This window comes from Juglans microcarpa x Juglans regia, chromosome 4D (genome assembly GCF_004785595.1).
Source record: "Juglans microcarpa x Juglans regia isolate MS1-56 chromosome 4D, Jm3101_v1.0, whole genome shotgun sequence".
Classification (NCBI taxonomy): domain Eukaryota; kingdom Viridiplantae; phylum Streptophyta; class Magnoliopsida; order Fagales; family Juglandaceae; genus Juglans; species Juglans microcarpa x Juglans regia.
The window spans coordinates 34,010,162-34,022,126 of NC_054600.1; the positions used below are offsets into that span (position 1 = coordinate 34,010,162).

Consider the following 11,965-nt stretch of genomic DNA (forward strand, 5'->3'; position numbering starts at 1 on the left):
GCATATCCATTCCACCCAAACCCGGCATGAAAACCAGTTGTATGGATCTATGATCATACTTCCCATGTGTATACAATCCCCATGTATCCGGAGAAGATCCGACGTCGGCACACAGTCAACAAATTTGATTTTTTTTTTTTCTTTTTATCAGAATATTTAATATTTTTTCACAGCTTATATTTAGGATACATGCATCCAAGTGGGAGGTTTGCGTAAACAACTCCAAAAAAGATAATATTCTCTTCATTGTAAGACATCATGGGACGAGAATTGCTAGGTTATATAAAATTAAATTTTTAAGTTGATGTGATTTTATGAGATCTGTTAGATTTATTTTACAATAAAAATAATTTTATAATTTGACGTAGTATATTAAATCATATCAGTTTGTAAATTTATTTTTATATAATTTTTTTTATACCTAAAGTATTTTCCTTACGTGACACCTTTATTTCATCCTCTGGCCCTGGGGCCTGTGCTAGCTGTTATTGTTTTAAGTTCTAGATTTGTGATTTTTCATAATGCAGGGAAGTCGAAATGTTTCTTCTTCGTCATAATCCGTGCTACTTTTTGTCTTTTTTCTTTAACCACTCTGCTTATTAAACTTGTACGTTTGTATTTGTGTAAGTTTTATGTAGTTTATTTAAAAAAAAAAATGATGAATCTGAAATTCACTTGAATTTTTTTTATTAGAGAATTTCATTTTCTTTTCAAAAATAATACGTAAAACTTGTACACCTAAGACTGTATCTAGTATTACTTTTTATATTATTATGAGAAGAATTTTAAAATTAGTCTGATCTTTTATTTTTTGTCTATGGTTTATTTTTTAATTTTTGTGGGTTTTCATTACCATTTAAATACAAATAGCTCGGTTCCAAAGGGTTTTGGAGGGAATCTTCAGGGAATGCAAATGTGGTATATTTCCATCTTAGAACATGCATGTATAATAATATATTTATCTAGTTGTTACTTGTTAGATGTTAACATGTCACGTCAGTGGGTGTAGCAATTTTAATCCCATGGGTAGCTAGCTAGAGCTGTTTTTTTCCATTGAGCATGTCCATGTCCAATAACCAAGATGCTAAATGCTATTCCAGATGTAATTTTCTATATATATTAAGCCTTGTTGGGTTAATTTTTATGGGTTTGATATTGTTTTTCAGGTGCTAGCTGGGATTTAATGGCCCTTTGGTGATAAATGATCTTGACTCAGCAACAATATCAGATTCTTACATATTGATTGATGTTGATATAAAATTAATGTTTCAAATCCCGGCAAATTACTTACACTTGTTCATTCAACTTAGTATTTAGAACAGAGTTATCTAACTAATTGGGATAGAAGAAGATAGCCGGCTTTATCTTTATAAAAATCGATCCATTGTATGTGGTCTATGAAAAGGAATTTATTTACTCAATTTAAAGATTGGATTAATTGGATGTACTGGGAAGAGACATTAATCAACTGTGGGAATATTGAACTACGTATGAAATTAAAGGGCAGACAATTCAAAACGTTGTAGGAAAACCTTGGGACAGTTTCAAGTGCGGTGTGTGTATTGGTGGTTGTAAGATGGATGTCGATACCATACCATTAAGAAGTCTCACGGGATTTAGAAACAAGCTCATCATGAGTTTTATAAGAAGTTACTTCACTCTTCCTATTATATTTTTTATAAGGAGAAATTGATGTTTCTATATGATATCAAAGCTAGGTTAACTTATAATTGATGATGGACTCCTGTGACCTACCCACGATGATGGTACCGGAAATACCGGCACACACATGAGGGGGTGTATTACGAAGTTTTACATGACTTAAAAACAAACTCATCCTAGATTTTATAAGAATTTACCTCACTCCTCCTATTAAGTCTTTTATGGTGAGAAATTGATGTTTCTATATACCAGAAGCACAAAATTAAAATTAAGAAAAAATCTATTCATCATTCCAACTCCTATCATCTTCCTATCATCCTATGATGCGTTATTAAATGATAAGTTTACTAGTGAAATATAATAAATAATTTCCAATCACTTAATATTACATCATAAGATGATGAAAACTAGAATCATGAGTAGCATTACTCTATTTGATGGTTGGAACTAGTCCGGTCCCTGTAAGGCTGTACCTATTCCCGGCTTATGTGATGTCATATTCGCATGTCACTTTCTTGTGGGCATTAAACCAAACAAATGCATCAAACAAATGCATAAAGCCAAATGCAGGCAAAATCTCTCTCTCTCTCTCTCCCTCTCTGTGTGCTGAAGTCATATATATATATATATATATAATTGACAAAAGGGATTTTAATTTTGTTTGTAGGGGTCAAAGTAAAGGCTTTTTTAATGTTTGTTAAGCTTGTTGTTCTGAAGGTTTTACATGCTTCTGCTTTTTGTTTTAATTTGCTGGTGTCAATGTACCATTGCCAACTTGCTATAAAACAACAACACTAATCGCATGTCAATGATGCTGCTTTCGACTTTCATAGCCAGCTTTCGTAGTTGCAAATGCGTGTCCACGACATGATGCTTATATCACAACAACAACAGATGATGCAACATTAGGGACAGTACTTTCCTTGGTTGATTGCATTAAAATATGGTTGAAACTGACCAAAATTGTCTTCACCTCGTTCTGCATGTGGTCACTATAGAATGACGACTTGTGTTCAGTTTTTTATTTGCAATTTATTGAAAGCTCTATTATATGGATCGGTGTTTCCTACCATTTATCTATATGGCTAATACTTCTTGATACAAGTTTTAAATAGACAAGATTTATATAAACTCTTCATAAAAAGTGGATCCTACTAATAAATAATAGTTTTTTTTTTTTTTTTTAAGGTGGAGTCTACATTTTACAAGGATTTATATGTCGCTTGTCTACTTGAAGCTTGTACAAATCATTTCTCAATCTATATTTTTCAAATAATACTAAACATGAGAAGTGTTGCAACTAAAAAAAAAAAAAATCATAAAAATAAACTCACAAACTCACCTGATTTCGTATTATATGTTAGATCTATTTTACAATAAAAGTAATTTTATAATCTGATGTATAATATCAAGTCATGTCAGTTTATGAGTTTACTTTTGTAAAATTACTAAAACATTTCTCTTAAAACATATAAAATCTACATATTGTGTCTATATCTCCACTAATTGCAGAAAAATATTCCAACTGGATAATTGTAGGAATTTTTAATTATTGTTTGATCAAGCAACACATATTTTGTATAGAATTGTGGGGTATTTCATCAAGAGATTCCCATAAAATAAAAATTTGGCACCAAATTCAAATTAAATTGGAACGTCTCGTAACAAGCAAAATAATTTCTATTCACTCCCCATCAAAATAGTAAGAGGGAATTGCAAAATCAGTTATAACTACTTTGGATGTTAAGATGAGGTGAGAAATTTGTGTATAGTAGTGAAATTGTTTGTAAATAATAGTGAAATAGTTTGAATTAAGATATTTTCTTGAATTTTGAGAAATGAGAGAGAAAAAATTGAATACAAATATTATAGAGTTAAAATATTGTTAAAATATAATTTTTGTTTTTGGTTTTGAAAAAGTTTAATTATTTTTTGTGTTTTATTTGAAATATTAGAAATTTTATAATGATTAAATGAAAAAATTGAAGATTTAAAATCGAAAATATTTTTTATTTGAGTAATGCTTGAAAAGAAAATAAGATAAAATGATATAGGTTGAGATAGCTATCCAAAAAAGGTCTTGGATTCAGAACTCAATTTATCTCAACTCATCTAATCATTACAACTTTTTAAAATTTCTAAACAAAATACAATAAACAATTCAAAATTTTCAAATTCTAAAATAAAATATATATATATTAAAAAATAATATTCTAATAATATTTTATTTAACTTTCATCTCATATCATCTCAACTCACTATTCAAACTTCTCATTCTTCACGCAACTTAACCAACTCATCCTCTGGAAGCAAGACAATTACCACTTTGCCCAACGAATCTTAGATGGGCAGAGCCAGATAGATCAAAACCTGCCCCGTCCCTCATTTACCCCACCATGCACTTATATATTTTATTATATAAATTATTTATATTTATTTAATCTATACATATTTATAAATATTTATAATTTGTACTATATGCAAATATAATAATATGTATTAAGTAGAACTTTTACTTAATATTTTGTGTAAGTTATAGTGTAGTAGAGTGACCATTTTATAGATTATCAAGACAATACAAGAATCTCACATTGCTTAAGTGTAAGAATTGTATTGTGAAAACAATCTATAAAAGTGTCACCCTACTATACTACAACTTATACAGAATATGCACTAACAAATTTAAAAATTATATAATTTTTAAATTATAGTCATATTTACAAGTTTAAATTTACAATTTAAGTCCAAAAATATGTTTTTGATCACTTTTAGATCTAGAAATAATTTTTGAATCTAATGGACTACAATCCATTATTGAAGTGGACGGCTACCCGGCATGCGGAGCAGGTGTAAACCCCACTCTTGGCCCATGCAGAGCAGGGGGTGGGAGGGGCTACCCCGCACCATACGGTAGCATCCCTACTGGCTCATAATACTATCGAAGCTCGATTTGATCGGTGCCCTTCAACGAATTGCGCCGAATAGATATGTCCACAACTTCCTTCCAAGTTAGCACAAGTTAAATCAGAATTACTTGTCAACAACGGAGGTGATTGGCTATCATTGTGTTCAAGCCACTCGATTGACAGCCATTTTTGCCACCACTTCTCTCCTACAGCCCCTACAGCTTGTGACAACTCATATTCTTGTCATAAACCATCCGAATCCACCTTGTTATAAACCATGCAATTCCCAAAAAAGAATAAAAAAAAATTATATATCTAAGCCCATAGCTTTTCCTAGAATCCAAATAAATAGACATGTTTACTAGCTCATTTCTCAAACCTTGCTAACACAAACCCCAAGGCTTGTTTGGTGCTGCAGTAGATTACGCCATGTCCATGCAGGCTTGGACCATGTGGTCGGAAAACGCCAGGGTTAAAGTTGTGTGTTTAACTCCAGCATCGTTACACTTTATCATCCAATGTCCTTTCTCATTCCTTACTAACCTTCCAGTCATGATCGGAAATGCATAAGCACTTCCGAGATAGAGTCCCTGAGCCTTTCGGTTCTCACTCCACCTCTTTATCCCCCGTGACCCATTTGTAGAGGTACACCATCATAAGGTGGTCTTTCTCCATCTGGCGGTCCAGGACCGATAAGGGGGTAGCATGTTCCGGGTTGGATTGGTTTGGTGCTGACCACAGTGCATTATTTGCAAACGTGTGTGATCTCAGCCATCTTTTAGTGGACTCTGGTGGGGTTTTGGTTTGTTTTTCAGTGAAGTTTTGTAGTGAGAGATGTGGGGGTGAAGAGTCCTTTTGTGGGGGTACCAGAAAACATGACCCTTTTGCGTTGTTTTTGCGGAAAATGAGATTGACATGATCCGTGAAGTTGCCGGGTTTTCAGTTCGCGTTTACTAGCACTCAGAGGGTTGTTTATGAGCAGGGTTACTGGGGTGGTTCCCTCAACCCAAGCCCAAACTATGACGAAAGACGTGAACCAAAGAGGCAGAGATGTACAATTTGTTAAATTAAGGAACGATGGACGCGTTTTTGGTCCTCTAGCAGTTAGCACAGAACCTAATCCAATACAAGGTGGAACAAAATTCACACAATCTCGTTCCACGCCTTAAAAAATTGAAGCCTTCACAATCTGGGAATTATCTTTGGTGGAATGGAAAGGCTTCTATTCCAAGATTTAACCTCGCACGAAAGCAAATGCAGCCGAAGATCTTTTATTTATTTATTTGGCTGGAATACAGCCTAAGGAACAAGGGCACATGTAGCTCAAGACCAATTTTAACATGCCGTCAATTTCATATCCATCTACAGAAAATACAGACCAAGATTGAAATAAGGGATAATCTATCTCCACGCCAATTTTAATATCCCAATCAGTAACGACTGAAAGCAAGAAACAGAGTCGGTTTACCATGCACAAGACATTGAGAACGGCAAAATTACACTGTTTTTGCTGGCCATGATGCTTGAGCTGACATAATAATTCCCACAATCACTCCAAATAACCCAAGTGCACTACCAAAGATTTCGATCACAAGAATCTTCACAAAAAGAGAGGAGTTTTGAGCATCAGACAACGCGCAACTGCTACCAATGATTCCCACACATACCCTGTTTCGAAAGAAGGATCAAAATGAATGTAAGACGAAGCCCCAAATGTGTTAATTATGAGGATTCCATTGGAAAATGCAAGAGTAAAAGACAGGAGATATTAACCCGCAGACAAGGTTTGCAAAGCCCACGATAATCCCAGAAGCGAAGATTGCATATCCTGCTCTAAGAGACTCGGGTGCATAAATCTGTGATGCTGGAACACTTTCTAATTTTGTTTGTAGAATAATTGCCACGATAACACCATATATAGCAACAGCTTCACAAAAGATGACACTGAAACAACCAAAGAATTGTAGCCATCAATACTTAGTAACTAACTGATCAAGTGACCATATCGGAGACATCATCAGAGGGTCATACAATAAGTATATGTGCTTTAGAAGTCTTAACTAGAACCATTAAACATTACAAGGATTGCTAAGAGAGCTTTACTAAAACTTAAGGTACAACAATAACTTCGACGATATGGGGCACTCAACCTCTTAGGCTTAAAGATTATCATGCATGCTAAATCTTCTTAATTTTTTAGCATCATTCTCATCGTATCTATCCCAAATCTTCTTAATTTTTTTTTTTTTTTTTTATGTCATATTTGATCATTCATCCTGTTTGCCCAGAGGATTTCCCAATTTCTCAGTTGGTTTTATTATGAAGTTTGCCAGATTGGAAAACTGAATCCACCACAAAATAAGGATTTTTTGGAAACATACAAAAATAACTGCTTAAAAGAAAATATATACGATGCGTCTAAGTTCAATAAAAAAGCATTAATCTGGATTCGGGACAACTACGGTTTTGGACAGTTTATTAACTCTGAGCACCGGAGAGAAAGCCCAAGGAAATAGAACGCTTCAAATAAGGAAGGGTGTCCTAATTATACAGAAAGAAAAGCGGTATTGAATTCATCAGAGGAGAGTAAAGGAACTTCACTAATGGATAACAAAATTACCCAACTAATAATAATCAAGTTTAGATCTGATTTACCGAAAATTAAAAGCTGAAATGGACATCTACTAGATAGGTAGCCAGTAATACAATACCACTTTGTAAACAACCGTGAACTTGAATTTAACAAAAATAAATTCCGAAATTTCTACGACAAATATTTTGCATTCAAATCTAGAGACAGTCATCCAAGTATTCTGAATCAATCGCAAGGTAAATTTATCAATTCTGAGAACAGCATAACCATTCCGAAAAACTAAAATGAAAAGAGAAAGGCATCGGCTATGCTACCTAATTAGATTCTTGGAAGTAATTCGGGGAGCTTTGATTGCCGCACCGATCAAACTGCTTCCGGTGATATAAATACCCCTAACAAATCCAAGTATTTACAGATAGTTTTCCAGAAATCAGAAATTGAATGGAAAAATCATAGATTACAAGCATTCAGAAAGATTAGTAGTACCAGGCGGCGCCGAGGACGGAAACGCCTATGGCGATGGCGATACCGATGGCGGAGAAGGTGTATGGCGAGATCTTTACGAGGGCATGGGCCCAAGTGGTCGGACTTCTCGCCATTGCTGGTGAGACTGACATGGTTCTTTCTCTTCTCTGTCCGATCTGGTGTTGGTTGCGCTTCGAGGGTTCTTTGTACTGGATTAAGAGATCCTAATGTAATTAATCCTTCGTCGCCACGATAGAAAGATGTTATGGCGGAGGACGAACCTGGATATCGCACGTATTTATGTTTTTGCACGAGTGAGTTATTTTTCGCTCTTTATTCATTTTTCCATTTGGAAAATGCTTTTTGAACGAGAGTTTGTGACCGATCTTGGATTGAGAAAGTAATTTTTAGTGAATTAATAAAGTAATTTTTAGTGAATTAATTTTTTTTAAAAATAATTAATAAAAAATGGTTGAAAATAAAATAAAATAAATAAAAAATTGATTTATACTTATCGGGCTTTCCGGTATTCTTGCAAACGACATCGTTTAAAAAAAAATTAATAAAAAATGGTTGAAAATAAAATAAAATAAATAAAAAATTGATTTATACTTATCGGGCTTTCCGGTATTCTTGCAAACGACATCGTTTAAGATTACTTCTGTCATAAAAATTTTTGTAATTATTATTTAGATAAGTAAAATTATTTGCTATTAAAATTGGGAAAAAAATGATGATGGATATTAGTTTATGTCTTAAGGAATAATTAGTATTGAGGGAACAAAGAATAATACTCACAATTTGAGTGCAAAGTCCAAGCAGAGTGAGCAAGTATGTTGTCCTCTTCAACTTGAACAAATAAATAGCAAAAGATGGTGTAGAGTAACTAGAGTTTATGGCTGTTCTACTTGGAATAAATAAATAAATAAATAAATAAAACTAATGGGCTTGATATACATACAAAATTATTTATTATTTTCGGCCAGAAAGATGCATCTTGAGGAAGGAGGGAGAAAGAGCATTCTATTGGCTGGCTCTTCAATAAATTGTACAATGGCGCCCACATTCGATAAGACAAGTGTATACAGTATACACGCCAAGACAAAGGAGAAGAAATCTCATCAATACAGGCGGAACCCGACATTTTTATTATTATTATTTTTTTATTTTCTGGGGACGGAGCCAAAATTGTTTAAAAAGAGAATATTTGGGGGAGCGGGCAAATTTGATTTGTTCATAATTTATCTTACAAAAATATCTTGAAATTTTATTTTTTGACGATTTTTTGAAATTTAAAGGAAAAAGGAATGATATGTAGTTTAGAGTTCGATAAATAATTTTATATACAATCGTAATGTATAAACGTTGCGTAATTTTTTTAAAAAAGAATAAGATCTATTATTAAAAAATTAATTTTTTTCATGTAGATTCCATATTTTATTTATTTTTTTCAAAGTAATTACGCGACAGTTACACAATTTACAATTGCAAAAATCTTTTCTCGTTTCCAAATTCTCATCTCCTGAAGGAAGAAAAGAACTTAAAACCAAAGCAAAAAAACTTAATACATCTATGCACTGAAACCTGTGTATCACAGCAAGTTTTCAAGATGGAGTAACCTATTAACTCCACCAGTTCATGAAATACCAAGTCATAGCAACTTAGAGCATTGAAGAATTTAACAAAAGATGGTGCCCTCGTGATTAACAGATGACAGTGGAGATAGGTATTCCATCCGAACATAGGAGCATATCAGAATAAACCGATATGGTAGTTAATCCAAAATAGGGTTTTCTGTTTGATCAATAAATAGTACTGTTATTGTAAGGATCTTTTATTTATTTTTTTTGAACTGAAGGATCTTATTATGACTAAAGCTAACATGACAAAGGATGAGTGAAAACTTGCAAGGAAAATAACCCTCAGCTCTTTTTAGTGGCAGAGAATACGCCACTTTTGGGCAAGTAAACAGAGAAAAATATCACATTAGTATCATGGGAACATCATTAAAGAAGGGCATATTCTGCTGTTGTAGATCTTGACAATCCTCTGATGTAGCAGTCTTTGGATCAAAAGGCTCGCGATCAGGAAGAAACAAACCTTGTTTTATGCGGCCCATTCGCCTAGCATGCAGAACTTGCTTGGAAACAACTGGAAGCCGAATCGACTGATATTCTCTTAGAGCTGACTGTAAATTTTCTGCTCCCCACTTAGTGAGGCATTTTCCCAAAACTGCTGCATCCAATATTGACATGTTTGTGCTTCTCAGGCCATGAGGAGTGGTTGGGTGAGCCGCGTCTCCAACTAAAACCACATTGTCCCAAAAGATTTGTTCCAAGGGATCACTATCATATATGAAATTTAAGAAGGGGTCCTTTGTTTCTTTCATGACTTCGACCAACTCAGGAACCCAAACCTTCTCTGCTTCTTGATGCATCTTGTGGACCATCTCACTGCTTACTTTCATGGTTACTGAGTTTCTCTATATTTTATTTACAATGAATAACTATCAGCTCTATTTGACAGCACCAGAAAGTTCCAAATCAATAGATACTTTCCATTTTTGATATGATGGATCAAACTTATTTATTTATCGGGTTATTAGCTATCAAGCTGCTATGTAATGGGATGAACACCCATGTTAACAACTTTTTAAACCATGTGTCCTATCTGCACCCAACTGTCTACATGGCCTTACCAATGAATGTTAACCTTCCTTACTTTTTCAGCTCGTATCCCTCTAATTCTTACGAGGCCACTAACATACAGGCAACGTTCTAAAGTCTAGACAGTGCTTTACTTCAACATAATCCATACCAGTCAATTTCTTATCAGTAAGTTCCAAAGCAAATTTGCAACATGTTTAGAATAGGATGTAATATATGGGGCGAGAGTAAGCAATCACCTGCAGTTCGGGCTCGGCTTGGTTGACATACCAAATCCAATTCAGCCTTCTGTTCTGAAGCTCATAAAGCACACCGTGAGTGCAAGAACCTAAGTCGAAGTACAAGCATTTCCCCAGTTCAGGGTATGCCCTGCGGATCCCCGTTACGGTTTCCGAATTCTCTTTTCCTGAGAAATCAAGTACTCCTCTCCACGCACAATAACCCGAATACCTATCGAGGAAAATTTCAGGAATAACTTCAAATCCCAATGGCTAAAAAAAAAAAAGAAAAAAGAAAAAAAGTAAATATGTAAATTCTGGTTTATTCTTAGTTACAAACCTCAATTTAAAATCAGGAAGAAAATTCTGGCGAATAGAAGAGAGACACCCATCTGCTGCAATCAGCAAATTCCCCACTATTTCGATTATTTCATCGGTCTGTAGAACCTTGGCCTTAATCTTAACAGATTTCTTGTCATGAGAAGTACAAAAGGAAAGGAAAAGGTGACCCCAGAAAAATATGTTTGAGGGCAATAAATGGTAAAGAAGGGCATGGAGATCAGCCCACAGTGCTGCTCTGAACTTCAAATTCTCATCTCTTGCCAGCGTCCAGCTGACCTTCTTCTCGCTATCAGTTGCTTGGTTCTGTTTGAACGAACAAAAATCCATAAGGTGCGGGAAAAATAACATTCGAAACCAAATTGGAAACGAAAAAACCAGAGAGAGAGAGAGAGAGAGAGAGAGTTTGGTATGGTTGAACCAGATCGACTGTGAGGGGCAGGGTGGAGTTGTGGAGAAGGTCTGGTCGTCCAAGCCAGGACTGAACGAGTCGCTGAGCCAGAGGGTCGAGTCCGAGTCCAGCACCAGTCGGGCTCCCAGTCGTGGGTGTGATGCTCGATTTCTCAAGCACGACAACTTCCCAACCAGCCGTAATCAGCGAGTGGGCGCATGCCACACCCGCTATGCTCCCTCCCACCACCACTGCCTTTGGTTTTTCGTTCTCGCTCATCTGAATTTGGATATTTCACGCGCTTGTTGATTAGGCATTTTTGTGATTTAATTTCCGTCCTCGGTCTCGATCCTACTCAGCCACGACTCGAAAAATCTAAGTTGTAGAGTAACAATAGCCCCGATTATTTGTTTATTTTAAAGAAAAGTGATGTTTAGAAGTTACGCTAGGCGCGAGCAACGTGTAAAGCAAGTTTGTCTAATTTTATAAAGAGTAAAGATATTCACATAATAAATTATATAATATATTATACAATAATATTATAAAATATGAATATTTTTATAAAATTATGTTACTTTTATTAGATATTTTACAAAAATATCATTTATTTAACATATTATTATACAATGTGTTATATAATTTGTTGTGTGTATATCATTACTCATAAAAATGGTTACCTTATCTCCCTTCTTCCAACTCTTATTTTATCTATTTTGAAGTTTCAA

The 11,965-nt window shown here is 34.5% G+C and overlaps 2 protein-coding genes across 3 annotated transcripts; both read right to left on the minus strand.

The window, feature by feature from the left end:
* Positions 1-5,823: 5,823 nt before the first annotated feature.
* Positions 5,824-7,950, minus strand: LOC121261303 (V-type proton ATPase subunit c''2-like). Its single transcript, XM_041163609.1, has 5 exons — positions 7,648-7,950; positions 7,476-7,553; positions 6,342-6,512; positions 6,037-6,236; positions 5,824-5,930 (listed from the first exon to the last, which is right to left on the minus strand). The coding sequence occupies exons 1-4, from the start codon at positions 7,776-7,778 to the stop codon at positions 6,065-6,067; spliced, it is 552 nt and encodes a 183-aa protein (XP_041019543.1). The 5' UTR covers positions 7,779-7,950; the 3' UTR covers positions 5,824-5,930; positions 6,037-6,064.
* A 1,450-nt stretch (positions 7,951-9,400) lies between these two features.
* Positions 9,401-11,619, minus strand: LOC121261302 (6-hydroxynicotinate 3-monooxygenase). 2 transcript variants are annotated; one of them, XR_005939869.1, is made up of 5 exons: positions 11,271-11,619; positions 10,851-11,155; positions 10,532-10,742; positions 9,488-10,108; positions 9,401-9,457 (listed from the first exon to the last, which is right to left on the minus strand). XR_005939869.1 is itself a non-coding variant. In XM_041163608.1 (4 exons), exons 1-4 carry the CDS (start codon positions 11,517-11,519, stop codon positions 9,608-9,610), a joined length of 1,266 nt encoding a protein of 421 aa, XP_041019542.1. In that variant the 5' UTR covers positions 11,520-11,619; the 3' UTR covers positions 9,401-9,607. The 2 variants fall into 2 exon arrangements, 1 of the variants encoding a protein (XP_041019542.1); XM_041163608.1 differs by having other exon boundaries at positions 9,401-10,108.
* Positions 11,620-11,965: the final 346 nt, after the last annotated feature.